Source organism: Augochlora pura, chromosome 7 (genome assembly GCF_028453695.1).
Source record: "Augochlora pura isolate Apur16 chromosome 7, APUR_v2.2.1, whole genome shotgun sequence".
NCBI classification, from domain to species: Eukaryota; Metazoa; Arthropoda; class Insecta; order Hymenoptera; family Halictidae; genus Augochlora; species Augochlora pura.
In genome coordinates this window covers 16,559,197-16,583,285 of record NC_135778.1, presented here as the reverse complement: position 1 = coordinate 16,583,285, position 24,089 = coordinate 16,559,197, and the positions used below count along the sequence as shown (strand labels likewise).

At 36.7% G+C, this 24,089-nt stretch overlaps 1 protein-coding gene across 1 annotated transcript; it reads left to right on the top strand.

Moving 5' to 3' along the window:
• Positions 1-5,420: 5,420 nt before the first annotated feature.
• Positions 5,421-17,833, top strand: LOC144473106 (uncharacterized). The gene is made up of 7 exons (XM_078186697.1): positions 5,421-5,741; positions 10,926-11,069; positions 11,788-11,790; positions 12,418-12,578; positions 14,693-14,980; positions 16,204-16,444; positions 17,591-17,833. Exons 1-7 carry the CDS (start codon positions 5,421-5,423, stop codon positions 17,831-17,833), a joined length of 1,401 nt encoding a protein of 466 aa, XP_078042823.1.
• Positions 17,834-24,089: the final 6,256 nt, after the last annotated feature.

Below are 24,089 nucleotides of genomic sequence, written 5' to 3'. Positions count from 1 at the left end.
AATCGCAATTTCGACATTCCGGGCATTAATTTCTTTCGAAACCGCGAACACACTAATTTAAACCGTCCGAGAGACTGCGATGATTAGATTGCAGATTTTATGTGTTTAAGTAATCGAGAAATGTCAATGTATCGTTGTTAAATTGTTAAAATCATTAAACATTGAACGAAGTTCCTAAGTGGTCGGTAGTTGTTATTAGATTGCAGATTTTATGCATTTTATGCATCAGTTTTAAAAAACCGAAAGAATAGAGGAGTGTCGACGTATTACATTAATCTTCGTGGTATTATTTAAAGAAAGATTAAACTTTCTATACGGCATTTGTTTCATAACATCGATACAGGCAAGTTTTATTCTGCAGACTCGTTACGACAAAATGATTTAGTAATGCGTCCAAATTAGTGCAATCGAGTCAACATAGAAACACTATTAATGCGCAGACGCGATTATTTTAATCTATTTGGGACAACTAATTTAGGCTTCAAAAACCATACGTACAGATTGTCCCAAAGTAATGGTACTTCCAGGAAAGAGTTCCCGAGGTTATTTGATGTAACTTTTTCCTTTACAAAATTTGTCGTCAAGGCGTCGCTAACGAGTTATTAACGAAAAACAGTGATCAATGAGAGGCGAGCTCGGCTGACGAAGCCCAGTTCCATCCAGCGGATGGACCGACTCGCGTCAATTGATCTCGCCTCTCAAAGCCACGGATTGCATTTTCGCTAAGGAAAAAGTTACTTCAAACGATCTCAGGAAACTCTGACTTCTCCCTGAATTACCATATCTTCGAATTATCTCGTACACTACCTCGCAACCGTACAGTTTATTACGAAGTAGAGTTTTCTAATGCTTCCGAGCAGTAGATTATTTATTCAGCGCCCTTAATTATTTCTTGCTGGAACACGGAGAGCAGTTATTTAGGTAGACGAAGTCGGACCGGATGTAACAGACGCAGCGATAGCGAACAAAACGAGCGATGATCATTAATGCCGCGGGAAGGGAACAAAAAGAACCATCGGCCGCTAATCCCTACCGTGCTCACAGTTTTGCTGTATATAAATGATCGTGATTTTATTTTTAGCTTCGATCTTGCTCGGGCGTATCGCCCGGAAAGGATTTTATACGGAGCAGTATTCGCATATGTGTACCTCATTACGAGAATTTATCGGTAATCCCCAGTCTCAGCATGCAGCACACACGGCCCGGCGAAAAACATTTAATGAAAATTATCTTCAATAATTTACTAAGTATCATATTGAAGGAATTAGCGCGAAAACAAATGCATTAACGCGAACGAGATAATTATGTTTTTACGCGCGCAGCTTTGAATTATTTTCGCGAATTATTGATATATATATATGTATATGCGTATGTATGTATGTATTCCTCCGCGCCCTCCGCCGCGGACAGGTAACTTACAACTGGTTACATACGGTTGTTTTACGCGTCCGGTATCTTTTAAATCACATTTTCTATTTGCCCGATGCATCGTTCGTCGCTGCGCCGTTTGCATGAAAAATATTTGTCAACGATCCATCGGGCTCCACCTAATAGGTATTTACTCGAACACGTTTGATCGGCCACGCTGCTCGCGGGATCAGAACCTTCGAATTACTGCGCAGCATTATCGCCGGTCTGCGGATCTTTGCGCGTTCAATGGCGTCGGTGGAGTTTTTCAAAAGAGATTAAACAAAATACGTTTGAAATCGAACAGAAATGAATCGTTCCTTTTAATAATCTTGCATTAGTTGAAAACGATGCAGCAATATTATTCAATTCTTCGATCACAATTTTATTCGAAAATAATTTGAACACAATTTTAATCGAAAAATATTTCGAACATAATTTTGTTTAAAAAATAATTCGAACACAATTTCGTTTAAAAAAATAATTCGAACAGAATTTCATTTAAAATATAATACATATAAATTCTCCAAATATTTCAAATAGAATTGTATTCGAGCTATGTGCAACACTTCCATAAACGCGTGAAATCTGCCGTCTAATCAATAAACGCGGATAGTTCTGGAATCCGAGGATAGGTTAAACGCTACAATAAAAGTTTCATCGTGTGCATCGCGTGAGAGACTTTTCACTCCATCGTTCAATTATCATGGGCATTCTCTAACTAAGCCCCGGATCCCCCCGTAGCCAAAACCGATTCGAATCCGTTTCACTCGAGGGTGACTAGAGAGAACAATCGCGGTACCGAAAAGCCGACAGACTTAACTCATTATATTAACTATGCCTCTATTCCGGTCCCCGCCGAGCATTCTCATCTATTTTTCACCAATAAAAACCGCGTCTAGCATAATAGATATCCGGACGGAATAATCAGAGAGCAATAACGTCTTTCCCATTAACCGTACTCTATTCCCGGCTACCTGTTAATCACGTTCCCCAAGCCGTTTCGAACAGTCTCGCGGGGGAACACGGCTTGTACGAAATGTGATTAAAGCAGAGTCTTTTGCTATACCCGGGCCCCGATCGATTCGGTAAATCTCTTTACGTTTCGCTAACCATTTCAAAATAACTGTTTCGGCGGGTAACTCGATTCAAACGGGGTCCCGTCAATCTAAAGCGGTCAACCGGCGGCCATTCTTACCAACAGATATATATATTCCGCCACTTGTCTATCCGTGAAAAAAAAATGTTGTATCGCATCTCGACATTTCAATCGATTGAAAAGCAACGATTACAGAAATAAATTCAATTAACTAGGAAAAATTCGTTTCAACGGAGCGATAATTAGTGACCTGGATGCAAAAGGAATGTTTTATGAAGTAAATTGTATAGAAGTTCAATAAAATAAATATTTAGTTATATTAATCATTTTGATCAATTGAGAAGAACGTGGACAGGTTTTTTAATTTCTCTAATGTCACTATTTGATATTTTTTCCGGTAATTTTGAAATTAGAAATTCGTAAAATCAACTTAATTATTAAAATATATTTCTATTATGATTTTCATCTTTACAGTTTATTCTATGATTTTTAATTGTTTGTAAAAATAGTGTATCTTCGATTATATATCCACCATATATACATATGTATAATACTATATTGTACAGTATATAATATTATACTGTAGAATATTATTCGAATATATACGTATAATTGCGTATCTTCGTATCATACGCGTCCGCTAATTTAAATCACAGCAACGTTTTTAGCCTCCGCGTGAAAATGGCCGATGGCTGGCCGCCATTGAGCCACCATCAAAGTATTCTTGAACAAGAATTACATACAGAGGGCACCATAATATTCGTAGGCCCTAGGCACTTTTGTAATGACTTCGCCATCTGCCAACCCTCGACCCCACCGTAATTCCATTTTCTCGTCGGCTACCGTAACAATCCTTCTCCTCTTTTTTTTTACCGTATCAAACATAATTCTGTTTCGATAATTTTATAATAATTTTATAATTATTTTATAAACATCGGTGTAAGCGAATTTATTTCGTTCAGCGCAGGTAAACAAAGTTAAAATGGTTACGCCATCGACCCTTAAGCTTTCGACACTCCACGGCCTTATTTGAATTTATGTTAATAGCTATGTTAATAATATTATTATTATGTATGTTATTGTATTAATAATTTTTCCATAATGTAAAACGAAATTAACTTTTATTTGACAATACTAGTGAAATTGAATTTTATATGTATGTTAAAAAACTCGCATGCAGATTGAGTTTTTATTTCAGAGCGCATGTTTGTTGATCCAAGTAATTTTTAACGAACTTTAACGCTGGATACTTACATTACATGGCGTATTTAGTTTTCGTTAAGATGGTCGGTCGCCGGCTGCCACTACTACGCCATTTTATGGTGCTCTTCGATGAGGGAGAAACGTTGGAAGGGTCATCTTTACGGTGGGATTTTCTTGTAACAGCTATAAAAGTGATCTTTATGAATTTGTTTCCAGTAAACTGTTAAGAATTAGGAAATAAACTTTCTCGGGACATATAGACACGTCGTTCAGCTACCGGAACACAGTTTTTAAAGTCGTGTTTAGTTAAACAAATGAATCACTGAAGGACAATTGTCTTCGAAGAAAACTTGAAACGTCAAACGATTTTTGTTGCAATAATATTCTCGAATAAAAAATAGTTTATCCAAAATTTTCTCATAGATATAATTCTATAATATTGGGAAATCTATGGAAAAATAAAAGAAATTGTTATTTTAACTAATTAAGTACACCAATACATATAATACGTATATGAAGAGCTAGGTAGGTACTCGAATAATTATACAATCACATAACGAATGATTCGAGCAAATTTCCGATCGAATAAAAAATAACCCAAACAATTTTACAACCAAATAAAGAATTATTCGAATATCGTATTCGATATCTTATATAATTTAGGTAGAATATTCAATGACAATTGATGAATATAATATTATGTAGTTATAATAAATAACTGTTATTCGAATAAAATAATCGACTAAGAGATATTGATTCGCTTAATTATTTTAGATAAATATTTATTCGAAATTCAACACTGCTTTCAATGGATGCAATTCATTTCTCGTTTCATAAAATATTCGCATGTCCAATAATGAGTACTGCTGAAAACAACAAAATGTTGTCCTCTTTTACTCTAGAAAATGTTTGATCAAACATTTTCATATATTTTAAATATTTATATATTTCATTTTATATTATTTTATATTTACATTTTTTAAATATGTCAACAACAAAGGTAAATAACAGAAGGTGGTGGCAGAGAACGTGTCAAAGAGGTGTTAACAGTGCAGAAATGATTAAAACACGAATGTGTCCAGTCAGAAACAGCGTGAATGACTAGAAAGATTATGTCAAGAAATTTAGATTCTGGAATTCAGATTTTAGATTCTGGATTTTTGATTTCAGATTCTGGATTTCAAATTTCAGATTCTGAATTTCAGATTTCAGATTCTGGATTTTAGATTTTAGGTTCTAGATTTCTGATTTTAGATTCTGGATTTCAGATTTCAGATTCTGGATTTCAGATTTTAGATTTTGGATTTCTGATTCTAGGTTCTGCATTTCAGATTAAAAATTCTAGATTCTGGATTTCAGATTTCAGATTCTGGATTTCAGATTTTAGATTTTGGATTTCTGATTCTAGGTTCTGCATTTCAGATTTAAAATTCTAGATTCTGCATTTTAGATTTCAGATTTTGAATGTCTGATTTTAGATTCTGGATTTGAGATTTGAGATTTCAGATTACAGAATCTAGATTCTAAATTCTAAATTCTAAATTCTAAATTCTAAATTCTAAATTCTAGATTCCAAATACTAGACAATTCGACCTAACGCGATTATTTCTAATCGATCAGAAAAGTGAGATCGATACCCTCGGCGCCGTTAGACGAGAGTCCCCCTATTGGTTTTCCGGCGCGTGAAGCAATCTGGCGACGATTTTCGCAGATGGAATATGGGATCTGGAGTCTTCACGCCGCGGGTGAACTTTGGGGTGACCCGCGTCTCGCCCGAAGGCACCCGATTCTGCCCCCAAGCGCCTCGCAATTGCTCCCGAGGGCAGCGTTCGCCCTGAGCGCTCTTCACCGGCCGGACATGGTGCCGTTACCATTAACGTCGGCCGGCCCACCATACGGTCCCATGGAACTGGTCACCAAGTCCTCCAAGGACAGGGACGAGGCGGAGAAGAAGGAACAAGATGGGAACGACGACCAGCAACCCGACGACAACGAAGGAAACATCGAAAACTCCGACGAAAATGATAATCAGGTATGTCAATCGCAACAGTAATACAATAATAATTACAATTTAATTAATAGTAATTTAAATATGACAATAATTGCGGTATAATTCGATGGGATATCGTTGGGTGATCATTTCAGTCAATTTAGTATTGCGAAACGTGCACGTATCGCTAAACGCTGTTTTTAATAAATGTAATAATTATTATAGTTTTGAAACAATTATTGGATACCATAATTAAGATTAAGAAATGAATTCTTTGAGGCGATGTTAACGAAATATATCGTCTCGATATTTATTTTCAGAGTTTTTAATATTCTGAGATTATAAATTGGTTGTACCCAAAATTGCTGATCAAATGATGTATAAACCATGATCGTCGTAAAATCATGCGATCTGTCTAGAAAAATGTTAACATGCTACAGAAATTCTAGATTGACCATTTCTGGCTTCGGCCGCGAGAATGTTTTTAATCTGTACCGTTCGGGCAAGGCGAAAAAATTCGCGATTCTAAAAAATAAATATCGCGATAGCACTTACAATTTTGAACTTTGCAAACACGTTCGCTGGCTCGGTGAACTCATCGAAATCGAATGATTGGTTTTTGTAGAAAACCGTGGCGAGAGGCAACATGCTTTCAAAGTTTTGCGCGCGCGCGCGCGCGGTTCCGAAGATTCTCAAAAGCCGATCTGTTTCAAGGTTTAGAGAGGGGTTATCAATTTTTCGTATTTGCCCATCGCGTCGGGGATCATATTTTTCAAATACAGAACAGTAAGGAACCGCAAAAAGGAAATTCGATTTTTCGATGCCGACAAAGTAGAGGGGCCTCTCAACGGTGCGCCGATATTATCGGCTTACGTATGCATGTGTACGCACATATGTATGCGGGCGGTGGGTACGCCGGCATCCCCTATGTTCGCCATTAAGCTCCCGGAGTCGACGCGGTCAGATCTTTCGCTTCCGAAATAAATCGAGAAATCTGCAACAGAATCGACGCAGCGTTCTCTACGACTATCATTTAAACGTGACGCTACAAAATCAATATCATTCTATTGGGTTGGCAACTAAGTAATTGCGGATTCAAAACAAGAAGGAGAATTCGATTCTTTTGCTTAAAAATATAAGTTTATTCAATTAGACGAATCAATGTTGACGCTGCCTTTCTTTCGAGGCTTCATTTTAATATACTGTATGTAACATAAACATCGTGCTTGCGACGCTTGCTTTTTTGGAAATAATGTAATAAAATATGTCTGAAACGCGCGCCTCGACCTTTCATTTTCAAACTGTAATAAAAACAAAACTAAATCATTAATCGGTGCAATTTTCTTACGAAATTAAAGGTGAAATTCCAGACAGTAAGAGAACAATATAACTTAATTACTTTGAACACGTTGATAAAACAAAAGAATGTGCCAAGACCATCTATTAACAAAATCCGCAATTACGTAATTGCCCACCCACTATTAGTCGTAGGCACATAATAGCGCGAAATGTAAATGGAAGTCGTTTTGAAAAATTACTCTCGCCAAAGTCTATCTTATCCATCGATAACCGATAGACTTTATAAACGTAATAGGTATTGATATGTACGCGACAGGCATCTTTTATATGCCTTCTTTTTGGTTATGGTCATTAACACGTTGAGCCCGGTCTAGGGTCCCTAGGGACCGACAGTGAACTTTTCGTTTGGCCATAACAAAAGTTGAACGGAGGTCACAACAAAGTATATTCTCGCGTGAATATTGACAAATGCTTGCTCGTTGCCGGCCAAACGGAAAGCACAGTAATATCGATGCCGGGCTCAACGTGTTAAAGGTAAACCCGAGAATCGAAAAATTTCAGATACTATTTAATAATAATAATAATAATATAATAATCATAGTAATAATATTATTCGATTATTTAATTTCCTTCACGCATGAAAAATCTTACGAATTTGTTACTATCTTATTATTATGTTATTTGTTGTGGAGGATATATAGGAAAAATCTCTCTTAACTTTAGCATTTGCATGAAGTTTGCGCAACGTTCTATTCGGTCTTTGCGAGGATTATTGATTGTAGTGAATTTTTAAAGAAAATTTGTATTTGTACACGGTCCACAGTTTATTTTCCACGGTATTATTTATCCACGACGAGTTGAAAGAAAGAAAATGCCTGGATATATCTGTCGAAGTTGCGGAACTCCATTATAACTTCTGCCTTGGTCATTACTCTTTTATTTTCGATTTCAATAGAAGTATTTCCGTGTATAGTGTATACATATGGTGTATCTAAAGACAGGGCAAGATCGATAGGGTTATATATTTATTAACCGGTTAGTTGTCTTTGGCGAATATACTCGTCCTGATATAATGGTAACATTTTTTTGTTACGAGTATAAGAACAGCTATCTGGTTAAGTAAATAAATAATAAATAATGTGTAGTATAAATTTAAAAAATACATAACTGTTGGTAATACATGGGTTGGTGCATATGAAATGTCGGATTTTTAAGAGAGCATATAAAACTGCATATCTTTTTTCAAAAGCTATTAATTTAATCAAAATGTGCCCCATTTGTTTCAATACACTTTTCCCAACGCGAGTTTGATTCATAAATGTCTGTCTTCAAGAAATTCTGATTTTTCGGATCAATGAACTGTAGTATTGAATTTTTCAGACTGTCTCCATTTACATAATGTTTAGCCCACTAAACCTACGCATACGTCGTACAAAACAATTGCGATATTAAATGAAGTAAAATAGAAAATTTTATAAAATATAGATCTTTCGCCAAGCGACTTTCGCTATTTTAAACATTTAGGACAGTTTTTACGGGCTAAATAGTATATATGGTATTCATACAGGATAAATAGTATATACAGTGGGTGTAGAAAGTATTCGTACAGCAATCAATTCCAACAAAAACATTATAGAACTTCGTTTAATACAAATAAATTTGAACAAAAAAGATGTGTACATATTCTTTGATATCTTCGGAGCAAATGTCATGAAAAAGAAATTGTTTATTTATATTCTTGATGAAACCATTAGCAAAACTCTTAAACATGGACTGAAATATACGCGTAATAAGTATTCGTACAGTTCCTGTTCCATGACGCTTTCCGTTACAGTATACATGACAATTATCTGGTAATCCATGGAATGTCAACATAAATATCATCAGTATGTCTAGAGACCTTGTCAGAATAAATAGTGCTCTATATTTAAGATACGTAACGTTAGTAGTCCTAAAATAGGACGAAAAGGAAAGGAAACGACTGAAAGTGAAAGAAAAATTATTACAAATCTGCATAATAAGTGTAAAACATTACGAGAGATTTCGGAAATTATGAATAGACCGAGGTCTACAATTCAAGGCATCATTGACAGATATGGAAATCGAAAAACTTTAAGGAATAAAGCAAAGTGCGGACGTAAACGATTAATAAATGAATACACCGGCCGATGGATAATGCATAAAATAAAACGAAATCCAAAGATTAGTGCGGCAAAAATCGCAGCTGAACTTGAAAGTGTCCTTAGTATCAGTGTCTGCAGCAGTACAGTGCGTACTTTTCTACGGGATAGAGGATATCATGGCAGAGTAGCTCGTAAGAAATATTTTGTGAACGAAACTAATAGAAAGAAGCGACTGCAATTCGCAAAATAATATGTAAACGTTCCAATGGAGTATTGGAACCGTGTAATATTTACTGATGAAAGTAAATTTTACATATTCGGATCAGATGGACGATGTACGGTATGGAGGAAAAAAAATACCGAGCATGAAAAAGAAAACTTGCAGGCGACTGTAAAGCATGGCGGAGGATCGGTCACAGTTTGGGGCTGTATGAGTGCGAATGGGGTTGGATCCCTACATTTTATCGATGGTATCATGGACCATAAATTATACTTCGATATTTGAAAAACACATATTCAAGCTAGTGCAAATAAAATGCAACTACAAGACAACTATATCTTTTTACAAGATAATGATCCGAAGCATAATGCTTATAATACAAGGCAATGGATCCTGTATAACGTACCAAATCAGTTAAAAATCTCTCCACAGTCTCCAGACATAAACGGCATAGAGCACTTATGGAGTCATCTCGAAGAAAAAATTCGAAATTACCATATTTCTTTAAAATAAGATTTAAAAGATGCACTACTGCAAGAATGGAACAACATCTCTAGTACTATCACCAGAAAGTTAGTACAGTCAATGTCACGAAGGCTTACAGCGATTATACAATCTAAAGGGAATCCAGCTAAATACTAGAATAACAAATAAGTTGATTTTTGTTATGTTTATGTATAAAAATTAAGAGACGTTATTGTAAAGTTGGAAGTGTACGAATACTTATTCCACGTATATTTCCGTCCACATTTAAGCTTTTTGTTAATAGCTTTATAAAGAATATAGATAAACAATTTTTCTTCATGACATTTTGAACGATTAAATAAAATAATTTGCTCTTAAAGTAGAAACAACGAAAGTATTTTCAGATATAACTGTTGAAATACCAACGAACAAAGCTAATAATTATCAACTGCATTGCTATGAAAATCGTCCATCGTTTCAGACATAATTCATTTTTAAACCAGTCTTCTTTTATTTCGTCCAATCAGCATCGATACTTCGGAACCGTCGACCGACAAAATGAAAAAGATCTTTCAAGACGAATCTTTGACCGTAACAATGTCCGAGGCCAAACATCCCCGCGGTCAGAAGAGCCAATCTATCTTTATCAACACCTTAGCCGACTGATTAAAAGGCGGCAGCGCAATTTATTCCACTCGTTCGCCATTGGTAGTGGTTCGTGCATTCATACGTTCACGACGGCCATGACACGAACAATGATTGCCATTGCCCATAAATCGTGTCAGTTATTGGAATCACCAATTTTTTTTACTTTATAATAACGCAAAAACCGACGCACGTAAACGATGCATAAAAATACAATGCTGCATTCTCAGAAATGATTTTTACAACAGAATTATGGAATTTATAAATCATAAAGAAAATCGCGAATGGATTTTTTTGTAATGGAAAATGTTGCTTCAAATGATCTCGGTCACCTCTTTTTCAATTAGCGAATGATTTTCGGCGCGCCCTGTACATTCAAAGACGTCGTAGCAACGCGAGGCGTGAAAATGCACAGGGCTCGCGTTAAAATTTCAATTAAGAAGCTAATCGATGTTTTTGTTCCTGGTTCCGCAGACCTCAGTTTCGAAGGAAAACAACGACAACGAAGACGCGGGGGAGGAAAGCGACAGCGGCAGTACAAACAGTTCCCATCGCTCGGCCAACAATAATCTACCGGCGAAGCTGCTCGATCCGATGGCTTACCTTGCTTTCGATAAGGTACGTTTCCAAGTTTGATCGATTTCCGCGGGCCGCGCGCGCGGTTCTAAAAGAAGAATGGGGAGCCTAGTAATTGCCAATTAATGCGAACAAAAATAGACGGGAGAATATCGTCGCCGGGGCAAAACCGGGAGTTAATCCGCTCGTAAAATGATCGAGCCGGACGCAAATTGATTGAAAAATCATTTCGTTTCGGTGGCATTTTCGGATACGACCACTAATCTGTCCCGCCGACTTATCGGCTTTCTTATTAAAGATTTCGCGATATCCCGTCGATCGACTTCTCGCCGTTTCTATCACCTCGGCTTCGTATTTTCGGACGATGTTGATCATTCGTGAAACGCCGGAAAATAGTGAATCATTTTTGATATTATACTCGATAGGTTAAGTATACTTGTACATACGTGTATGCATTTTAAAATGATTAATAATGGTAACAGGAGTTGCAATTTACATATTGTATCTTTATCAGGAGAATCATTTTAGAGCCAGTTGTTTTAACTGTAGCAAGATGTATTTTATTTGTAGTAATATTTAATAGGAGATATATGCAGCAACAGTTGTTTTACTTGTAGCAAGATGTATTTTATTTGTAATAATAATTAATAAGAGATATTGCAAAGGAAATAAGAAAGCAATATAAGCTTTCAATTTATCGAAATGCAGACAATTGCTATTTGGCAAAAGCATTTACAGTGATAAAAGGTATTAAATAAAGAGCGTTGGTGTATACATAACCTGTAAAATGGCGATAGATATTTTTACAATTTACGCCACCGTTTTCATTAGGTCCATTATTGTTTTATTAAATATTTCTCCAGGTTAAAATATATCGTTAAATATTTCTCCACATTCAAATATATCATTAAATATTGCTCCAAATTAAAATATATCATTAAAGATTTCTCCAGCAATTTTGTTCCGTTCGTCAAATGTATCTAAAATACTGTCTTTAATCTTTAATCGTATGCCGAAATAATCTCTTAATAATTATAGTCCCAGAACCGATCGATCAATACCGGTGCACTGAAAGATTTCGAAACGAGTTCATCGCGGAGTCGATTAAACGCATCTCGAATTAAACTTTCATAAAGCCAACTAATTAATCAATTAACAATGTATAGAATACAACAGAAAATTCTTTTGTTAATCGATTTAACGGAAGCGGCTCCGAAGCTTTCGGAACTTTTGCCATGAACGTTCAACGATCGCGAAGCATGGCCGAAGCTTTGCTATTGTCGGCGCGCGCGTCCGTTGTCCCGTTTCGAACGCTCTGTGTTCGCGCATCTTTTCGGAAGGCGACTCGTTCGAATAACCTGTAACAATACATATTTCTATCGAATAACAGGAAGGCACTGTCACGCCGGTTCTAAATGGCTGGGTCCTCGGCGCGTACACCGCCATGCTTGGGAGACTGTCGGCGGCTACCGCGGCCCTCGAAGCCACAGAAATACCGAACATCCCTTCCGACAGCGACTCGGAGAGCGAACACTCGTCTTACACCGAGAAGTATGCAATCAATAACCAATTAACCCTTCCTACTACACCGATTATTATAGCGGTCCCTGAAATGGCAAATTTTCAAAGGCGGCTGTACGGTTTGGCCACGAATTTTAGTTCTGTCTTATGTTAAATTGTATATATTATTTATTTTTATATATATAATTTATTTATTATCATTAAGTATTATATTTTATATATTATTGAGTCCTAAACACGACTGATATGTATTATTTTATGACAATCACGAGTTTGAATTTATTTAGCTATATTTTATGGTACTAGCTAAACAAAGTAGCAGTTTCTAGGGAACATTTACTATTTATTATGACGATTTTATCGCACTGTCTATAAATGGAATTAAATAGATAGATTAATTATTACACAATATACTATTTCATAAATAGATTAATTATTACTCAGTACACTATTATATAGATAGATTAATTATTATACAACACACTATTACATAAATAGATTAATTATTACGCCATACACTATTCTATAAATAGATTAATTATTACACAACACTCTATTATACATGAACAGTACATATACTACATTAAAATTTCTTCTGGTGATTTTCGTAAACTAAACTATTTCGACATTAACCAAATTAATTATTTACAACGTTCTGTCAATTTATATTTGACTCAAATTGTTATTTACTATTTGGCTTCTAAATACTTTCGAGTTATTTTTCAGATAATCCAAAAATTATTACAGCGAAAATTCTCAAACTAGACCAGCAAGCCAACAATCTCAGAACGTTGTGACTGACGCGCTGCAATAATCGAAAAATGTTTATACATTAAGTTAAAACCGGGACCTATGGAAAATTATGGCGATCACGCGGAGACGGGGTAAAAAAAAAAATGCGTGTATAAGTTGCGCGGAGTTTTATTTAGCCGGCCGCAGAATCGATGGAACGAAAGCGACGAATCTGTCGAACCCGGGGACAAATCATGCGTTTCGTTCGAATTCGTTTCTGATACTTCAAACATCCAAGATAAATCACGCTGTAAATCAGAGCAGTCGGAGGATATTGGATTGCCCTGAGTTATGGACGCTTCGCGGCTACCGATCGCGAAATTTCGGATACTTTTTTAATAGTACACCGCACGCGATTGGGGAATTTTTTTTAAATAAACGTCGGACCGCGCGGTTTTTGCCGGCACGTTGCTGCACGTAGTGTTGGTTTCGTTCGCCTTTCTTTTTACGGTGATTAATATTGGCAAAGTAATCGAAACAATGAATCGCTGGATCGGTGGATCCATGTGAATATTACTGTGCGTTTCTTCAGACTTACTGGTGGCTATGCTTAACAATTTTCTAGAGATTCTGATGAAATTTTGTAACTATATATATATGCAGAAAATTAGCATTTGTTCCTAGGATTATAATAGTTCATATCATTTTATAAAAATATATATGCACCGATGCTATAAAATCGGTAATTTTTCTTGCCAAAAGTAGAGCAGCTACTAAATAGTTCGGCTCTCGTTTCAGTTATAAAATGGTCTTGTTTTTAACGTATTTATATTACTTGATAAAAGGAATATCCTATTTTTATAATACAGTACTATAATACACTTTATATATACATGCTTATAAATTACAAAAATACTACATTGCCGCCACAATGGCGACTCAAAAATTGCGTTCTTTAACACTGGAATTACCAAACTACTTCGCATAACCTTCACAAAACTTTGACGTAGCTATTTTACTATAATAAAAATCCTATAGTAAAAATCAGTTCGAGTAAGTCTTGTCATTGTTATAAAACAGTGCGCACCAGTCTCGTTTAAATAATCCTAGCGAATAAGTAATAATAATCGAATAAGAATCGTAAAGCTTTTATTATATATTTTATTATTATATTTAAAATTTCTTATTAAAATTTGAGAGAACATACTAACAAGACTATTTCTAAATTCAATTGAATTGTAATTAATCACCATAATAGTAAAAGATTGTAACGCAATATTCGAGGCATTTAAAGCAAAACGTGTCCTAGTTCAAATAGTTGTATAAATTGTATTAATATTATTAATCGCTTCGTCGATCGTCGATCGCATGTCGCCATCGCAGTAATAAAATTTAAACAACACGATTCGCAGGTCGCGCGGAAGCAGTCCGAACGTGAGCAACGCTCACCGCGGATATTCGTGCGGTTCCTGCGACGTTGTCGCGCCGACGAGGCCGGCCTTACGAAAGCATATTGTCGATTGCCATCCGCCCATGACCAGCACGGAAACAGGCGAAACAAAAAGTTGTCCGTCCTCGGGCTGTGACTTCGCGACGAGCAGCAGGTGCGAAATGGAGACCCACGTGGCCGCGCACGTGGCACAGGGCATGACACCGACAGGGAAGAAACGTACATTGGCATTGCAACGCGTCAGGTATAGGTACTTGAAATTTTTCTGTGAAATTTTATCATCCGTTCGCCGATCAACAATTAGATGAATAACATGAATTAATTAAACAGGCTGCGGACATTTATGGAAAGTAGTGTATTTCTATTGAATTTTATTGAAAAAAGTGTATTTTTTCTTTTAATAGTTTTCAAAAGTCGGAAATAATGTAACAATGATCTGTTATTTTACATAAATGTATTAAATTCGCAGTATAATCGTAACGAGATAATGAATACGTAGACTGTAGGTCTTTGTGCGAAATAAAAATCGTCGATGTTAATTGGAAAGTATATGAGATAGAAAAAGATATATTTCATTTTTCAATGATTGTAAAAATTGAAAATTCTGTAACCTAATCAATTTAATCGTACACACATAAAATCTGCAGTTTGTTGATTACTTTCACAAAGAGTTTCTCTCTCTCTCTCTCTCTCTCTCTCTCTCTCTTAGAATGCCATTTTTCAAACAATTTTTCTTTTCTAAGCTACTGCTAAACAGCCTCGAATTTTGGCACATATATTTATGAATATTTAGAGCACATAATCAATTTCTTTCGAAAGAAAATTAATAAAAAGTGTGCGAGTTATATTGAAATATAGGAGGTAAGAAAAATGTCAGGTAAAATGTAGGAGGTAAAAAAATGTTATGGTAAATTAACGAAGATTCTCGCAGTTAATATATTGAAGTATATAATAGGAACATTAATATGTTAACTATAAAACTCTTCGTTAATTCAATATTTTAATATTTCTTTACTGCCTCTGATAATGTAACCCTGTCGTTTCTCTTACATCCTTCAATATTCCAACATAACTCGCGCAATTTTCTAATGTGGAGTATTTTTATAATAAAGTATATAAAAGGAACATCATTATAAAAACTTTTTATAATAAGATATATAAAAGGAACATTATTGTAAAACAATTAAATCATATAAGAGAAACATTAATATAAAATTGCAGATGCAAGAACAATGTTTTAATTAAAATATTAAAAGCAGTAATAAACCTATCGCTAAAATATTTTGCATTACCTCCAGCAAAATACGAATACGGTTCAATAAAAATTGTAAAATGGGACCAAGCAAAATGCATGAGAAACCGAGAGTACATACGGTTCACCTAAACTGTTGCCGGACGTCTGTCTAACTGAACAATTAAACCCGTCCGCCATCATAAAATTCGACTTATGGTTGCGATTCTCGATTTGCTCAGATACGAGAGGGAGGAGTATCGATGCTCGCTGTGTTCGTACGCCTGCACCATCGAGAAGGCGTTCCAAAGGCATTTGAGGGCACACGCGAAGGGCACAGCGCCGGAGACGAGGGTGAGCTGCGCGGTGTGCGGCGCGGACAGATCCTCGGAGGTCGATCTCAGCAAACACATGAGAAGGCATCGCGACGACCGATACTTCTGCTGCGACATTTGCATTTTCCGCACGGTTCAATTGAAAAAGGTAATATTTTTTCGCGGCCAGCGCCCCCCAACGCTTGGTTTCGAACGCCGCGGCGTCAGAGAGACGCGCCTCGGCAGCCAATTGAATTCCCGTAGAATTGAAAAATATAGCGCGGCCCGGTATAATCTACGGGCTCGGATTGTTTCTAGATTTCTATCTCTGCCACGCTCTCGTATAATCCCCCCGGCTGATCGTAAATTCCACCGGTTATTCTACTCCGGGCCCTTTCAATTTTTGTAGACTACCTGGATGTGTATTCTGTGTCAACCTTAAATCAAATGTTCCGCTTTGTGTAAACGACCCGCCGTCGAGTCCGGGCGACCGGTGATCCCCGAATGTATCGGGAATCGATACGGGACTCTACGATCGTATTTATATTGTTAATATGGAAAGTTTTAACGGATAAACTATCGACGGCGCCGTTGGTTTGTTCCGCGACCCTTCTTCCGTCCAAGGTCCTATGTTACGCGGACCGTTTCATGTGTCACGAGATATGATAAAGGTTTCAACAAAAGTAGCAGCTTACTGAAAGCATATACATTGCGTATATTGTTGCTGCAGGGCAAACGATTTATAAAGATTAGTTTATCTTTTCTCGAATATTATGTTCGTGTCTCGAAGACGCTTTCTTTTTATGTAAGCAAGTCGATGCTTTCTGAAATAATTTTGTATCGTTATCGTTAAGATAAATCTTTTTCAATTATGCTGACAGATCAAATGTTTTCTATATGACTTAAATTAGACCATTCACGGGTCATTGTTAAGTCAATAATATTTTTCTGCGCAAAATAATGAACTGATATCGAACAATGAATTTCGAAACGAAGTCTTAACTATGTTCGCTTATTTTCTGTGAAGCATTAACGTTTACAAATTGCAATATAGTTCAGAAGAATAAATATAGTTCCGACAAGTAATGAAATATAAATAATAATATCGATATAATAAATAATATCGAAATATCGTAGCTAATATTCAAATAACAATTTTAATAACAAGTAATTATAACAACAGACAATAAAATATCTTGGAAGATCTATAGTTTTTAAGTCTTCAGAGTTTCGTATCACCGTGCTCAGAATTTATAGATTAAAGGGGTGCATAATCGAAGAAGTAGAAATAAACGGTCGTGCCTTGTTGTTCCAGCTAATCCAACATCGACGCATGCACACCGGCGAGAAACCGCACCTATGCCCTCACTGCGCGTACAGGAGCGCCCGCCGCGACAACCTGCGTAGCCACGTGCGACGCGTCCACAAAAAGGAGAATCTCTATTGCGACACGTTCAGTCCACGTGGCATGCTGCTCACGCCCATGATCGACAGGGAGACGCCGCTTGTCCAAAGCCCGGAGTCCTCGCCGTCCTCCAACTCGGAGTCCACCAACTAGCGAAGCAACTCAGCAGAAAGGGAGAGCGGATCGTCGTCACACACGTCCTAACTTTGTCAATACTGCGACCTAGGTATTAAAATTGTGAAGGTGGTTTTACATTGGCGAACCTGATCGTGCCGTCACGAATCCATCCAGCCCGGGAGCCGAATTGGTATGTTCAGACCGGTTTCGGCGAGTTTGGTGTCGTTTGAACCAATTCGGCTAACAAAGCCAGCAAAATGATGCAATTTAATTCGATAAAGGGTTTTTAAACTTCGTTGTACGCGTTGTATAAAAATGGGGTAGATTCAAAAGCAACGACATCAAATGGCTGTCGCAGGGTTGAAACCGTTTCGACTGGTTTCTACAAGTTCGACAGTGTTTCAACCAGTTCGTAGACGTTCTATAATGATATTGCAACTACTAAAACAAAAAAACAAAAATTATTTAATACTTTTACGGTACAAAAGTTAACAGCGATCTTCTAAAAATCATAACTGAAGCCAAGTAAAAAGAAATTCGAACGATTGTCATATATAAACTATTTGTTATTCCGTGTCACAAAAATTACTGAATAATCTTTGAACATTCTAAAAAAAGCTTAAGCAACGTTTTCCTAAAAAATTGTAACTTACTCCAAGTAAAAAACTGAAAAATAATGACTGTCGTACGGTAAAGGTTAAAATGCGCGATCGAATTCTATGTTTTCCAAATAAATAGTTCATAGAACTCGAGCGAACAATGACCGCATTGCGAACATGTACGAAGTCTCGAACGGTTAGCTGAATTCGTGGCGATGGGGGGGATGATCGGAGGTCGACGGCTCCGTGTTTTCAAACAGTTGTTTCACGATTCTTTGCAATTATTCGAAAGCTTTATTACGATCGCGATTGTTGTATATAAACGTTATTGTAACGAGCGGGGCGCTCCGACGAAGACACGAGAGGGTGGTGGACCCGAGAGCGCGAATGAAAGTATCGAGAACGATGGTGTTGGCGGGCCTCCGATCGACGACGATTAGGTTCCGCCCGTTACTAATTTTAGTCAAACACCGTAGTGAATTGCATGCGAACGTCGATGATATAATCTAATCTTTAAATTCTAACGAGATTCTTATATTAGTCGATTTTTAATTATCGGGATTCGCTCGTTGGTACGACGACGATGACGAACGACGATATAAAAGCTGCGCAATGGTGCTAGAATTCGTAGACTGGATTTATAGAGGAAGACTGAAAGTAGGAACGCTAGACGGCGGCGTGTCTTCGTCCTTTGTTTATCTTACGCGTCGGTCGCCGCGATTTCGAACGGAAGTCCGGCGATCGTTAAGACTGCTATCCCGATGACCGAGAGATGCACTCGTGCTGCACGGTTTACGATAAACCGCTTCTATTCCAACATGAAACAATCATTTTCACGCAAACTAATTTTCTCATCGTTATATCGATTTTTTTTTAAATTCTACCCGTTGTATTGAAATAACTCCATCAAAGATACACGGCAAAATCTTTAACAATTATAACAATTTTAGTATCAACAATTATGGCAATTTTAACATCAACAATTATGGCAATTTTAACATCAACAATTATGGCAATTTTCGCATCAACAATTATGGCAATTTTAGCATCAACAATTTCTTATTATAGCAATCTGTACAAATTCTAATTTAGGCGAAATCCTACTTAACCCTTCGCGCCTCGGTATAACCACGATTCTTCTAATACTTGCGAATTTAGCCCTTTATACTTGGATATCTCATAGAAGGGGCATAGCAAGACTGACGGTACAATTTTATACTTGCTATTTTAACTTTCTATTATTTCGCCTTGTATCGTAATTTTTAACCTAATCGTAAGCAACAGTGCTACAAAAATTTGATCTTATTAGTTAATTAAATGTCGATTAAAAATTTGACAATGAGAGAATTACCTTGAGAAATGTCATGGCAACGTGGTGACAGTATGTGGACCGGCAGCTCGAGTTGTCTCTGTCCTATGGGAAAGGTGCTATTTTGCAAACATAATTTTACTGTCGCGCCCTCCTATATTCGACTCCGGCTCTATTTATAATTGTCCAATTGTAATTATGATTGTTAACCGTGTTATCGATAACGACATACATTGTTATCATTACCTATGATTATTGAACCGGCATCAGTACTAATTATACAGGGTGTGTCCAAGATGTCTTGCAATTCGGAAATGGGGAGTAGCTGACGTCATTTTAAGTAACTTTTTCCTTTACGAAAATGCAATTCGTTGCTTTGTTTACGAGTTATTAATGAAGAATCGTGACCAATGACAGGCGAGCTCGGCTGCCGTGCAGCGACCGAGCCAATCAGTGGAACTAGCCTTCGTCCGCCCATTGACTAGTCCGCTCATTGGCTAGTCGGCTCATTGACTAGTTCGCTACGCGCCAGCCGAGCTCGCCTCTCATTGATCACTGTTTTTCCTTAATAACTCGTTAACGATGCCTCGTAGAACATTTTCGTAAAGGAAAAAGTTTCTTAAAATGACCTCAGCTACCCCCCATTTCCCAGTTGCTAGTGATTCTTGGGACACCCTGTGCGTATACCGTGCGATACGCGAGAGGCTGGCGAAAACTATTCTTACGGCTAAGCGCCGGCAAATTGCAGCAGCGTGCACATACACGATAAATAGCGTTGCGCGACACGGTGCCATGTGCTCTAGGATGCGATGGAAGGAAGAAGAATAGCCGAGGGAATTTTATCGAATTTCGTAATAGCGGCGTAGCGATAAGAGGCTCGAAAGTCTTCTGCTGTGGTCAATAATCGTGTCCGCCTAAAAAAAAAAAATAATGAACGTGGAACGATATATATACGATATACTTTCAACTAATATTATTTAACGTTTTTATATTAACCATTGGCGAATGGTGCGAACTATGATGGGAATGGGAAAGAGAGAAGGTGGGGGGGGGGGGGGGGGGAAAGGAAAAAAAAAAAAAAAAAGGAAAAAGGAAAAAAAAAGGAAGAGAAAGAGAAAGAGAGAGAGAGAGAGAGAGAGAGAGAGAAGGATAGAGAAGGATAAAAGAGGAAGAGGAGAGATAAGAAAGCATACAGAACGCCGGATTTTTCCAACGAACCGTAAAACTTTTTCCATGTTGTCTCAACTAAATACTTAAGCCGTGAAAGTGTAAGCCAAAGCGAATTGTAAAAGGTTTGCTCTCGGGCAGGGCGAACGCGTAGCAAAACGCGCGAAGCATAAGCGAGTTCCCGTTACGTAATACTCTGGCTTTATACACTTCTATTCCTCACTTTAACATCGAATAAGTAATTAACGATTACAAGTTTTTTCCTCTTTACGATCGAACACCGTCCCCAAACGATTCTACCGTACTACTTTCTGCTGTAAAACGAAAAGCGAGAGAAAGAGGATAAGAATGAATGAGTGAGAGAAAGAGAGAGAGAATGAGTGGGTGGTTGAGCGATTGTGAAAGAGAGAGAGAGAGAGAGAGAGAGAGAGAGAGAGAGAGAGAGAGAGAGAATGGGGAAGGCGATAAGGCTGAGGCCAATCTATATAACATAAATGTGTGTCAATTTTTAATGTATCATAACTACGTTCTAGTCGATAACGGTTTTTAAGGGAAAGATAACAAAGGCACGGGAAAAAAGGGGGATCCATGCTCCTCGACGCGCAACGTGTTACGACCGCCATTGTACACGCTATCTTCTACTCCGATCGGTGGTTCTTTTATTAAACCGTGACGTAACTGGACACGATTGGTCGGATCGAGGAATCGTACGCGTTATTATATTTTATATATTTTTATACGACTTCTATTTTTAATAATTACAGAGCTCATTTATCGTTAATAATTTATTACATTCCAATATTTATTTAGTATACGTCTGCATTGACTCTAATGATTATTATTAGTTCCTATGATTATTTATTATGAATATTATTATTTCCATTTGAAGTTGATGATTAACATCGAAATATAGTAGATTCTTCGATGATTATTTTATTATTATATTATATTTGAAGATCAGAAAGTTCGAAATCTTCGCCGACAGTTTGACGCTACGTTATGTTCATTAGACTACGGACTTGATGAGTTATTAGCAAAAAATTTTGATGAACGAAGTATAGACAAGCGAAGACACAAGGAGAAGTTAAAAATACTGTCGCTTTAAATGTACCGCATTAACAGGAGACGAGGTCTATATTATTACGTGACTTCAGTTTTATGTAGTCGGTTAGGACAATTTTTATTTCGCATCAGAATTCGCAGTCTAATCATTTTTATAACATAGTGCAGACGGTGAATACAATTATAGAGATATTTCTATATTTTTAACCTCTTATTCGAGGTGTTTAAAATAATTTCAGAAAATAATCTTTAGATACAGAGCTCAAAAATATCTATTTATACTATTATCTATATAATTCATACTATTTCTATATAATTTATACTATTATCTATATATTTTATATTATATCTATTATAATTATCAACGCCTGTTCTTTAAAAAAAAAGAAAGAAAGCAATATCATTCAACAATGTTAAAACGAGAAATTACTTTAGAATAGTAATCGGAGACGCATTCGTTCTGATAAAGATAATTGCTGTCCAAAATTCGATCAATCGTGCCAGGAACTGTTCTGCTAAATCTGCTAACTATTGTTCGCGTATTTCGATGCCACAATATATACAGGGTGCTGCGAATGTTCTCGAAGAACAAAGAGATTCCTATCTCCTTTACAAGAACTTGTTCCCGTAACAATACCATTAGTCAAGGCTGCCGAACCTATATAGAATTTTAATCTATTCTCGAACGAATAGTAACGTTTTCCAACAAAGAAGATATAACAATTATTATTACCATTTTCACTGTGGGAAAGAAGTACTACGATGCATAAATATTCTATTAACAACGTTGGTCGGAACTTTCGTGTATGTCGGAGTCTTCAATTTATTTTTGGTTGGATAGTAACATTATTAATAACATTATTAGAATATTAGTAGTAATATGATTAGTAACATTTATTAGAACTTTTATTATTAATTAATTATTAAGAAAAGAATTACAACGGAGCCCAAGTATTTTATTAACAAAGTCGATCGAAACTTCCGCATGTGTTGGAGCATAAGAATATGACTCACAGCCTCCAATCGATAAAGAAGCAAAGTTCATGCTTAGTCATCGATTAGCAGTCGAGTCCTATGCAAATGATACTTGCTTTAGCCAAAATAATTCATATTTTGCACGCGAACCGAATTTTCAAATGCAAGTTAAAACTGCAAACTCTCGTAAAACTCGTAATCTGAAATTAAAAACGCGTTTCACTATCCCTAGAATAATATAACCACCTAATCTTTTGACTTTCAAAAATTGAGCTGATCACAGATATTTCGTCACCGACACGAAGCTAAAAATTAAATTGCAATTAATTTCGTTACTGAAATCGATTAGACGCAATTTTCCAACTTCGAAGGTTACGATTGTTGCATGAATTAGAAACGATTGTTCTTACATTTATTCTATGTGGAAATATCTCACGAAAAATCGTAGTAAAAAACTGTAGTCAATTCATTTTTAATTAATTCTAATAATATTAACTATGCGGAAATATTGATCACAGTCGCTACAGTTATATTCCGACGATAATTATATTAGAAAAGAAAAAGAAAATTATTTACAGTATGCTTGAATTTTCTCAAACGCTTAACAATTACTGTGTTTTTATTAAATTCAACACTGTGTACAATTCACTACGTATACACAATATTATTGTTTATACAACATCATTGTTTATACAACATCATCGCTTATAGAACATCGTTCTTTATACAACATCATTGTTTATACAGACGACTGAAGATCGAGTTAAAAAGTCAATCACAGCTATTCGATTACACGAATCAGTGCATTCGTACGAAAATATTTATGCTTGAAACGGTTCGCGTAAACAATTCCTGTAAACAACGAAGACATTTCGAAATAGATCTTGACTTCGCGGATCGCGCGGCACCCTGTACCGAACTATCGCGTTCGGATAACGATTCGCGCAACGTGTTCTCGCGTTACATTTTTTTTTTCCACGCGGCCGAGAGCTTCACATGTGCGTTTGCCAGCGGATTTCCGTCGTTGGAACGCTTGCGCGCAGGGGGCTAAATACATGATGAGAGGGGAGAGCGGAGGAGCTGAGGAGGATCGTCGTCTCTTTCATTTTTTCGGGCTTTCGTATGCACGCGGATGCAACGTTCTCCTACGTGAGATATAATATTTTTGGTACCGGTCGTC

What these genes read in the sequence shown, in the direction of transcription:
- LOC144473106 (XM_078186697.1), top strand. Translation starts at nt 5,421, where the DNA reads ATGGAATATGGGATCTGGAGTCTTCACGCCGCGGGTGAACTTTGGGGT. An exon ending in CACTCGTCTTACACCGAGAA is followed by an intron (nt 12,579 to 14,692) that starts GTATGCAATCAA and finishes CACGATTCGCAG; the next exon opens with GTCGCGCGGAAGCAGTCCGA. An exon ending in TTGCAACGCGTCAGGTATAG is followed by an intron (nt 14,981 to 16,203) that starts GTACTTGAAATT and finishes CGATTTGCTCAG; the next exon opens with ATACGAGAGGGAGGAGTATC.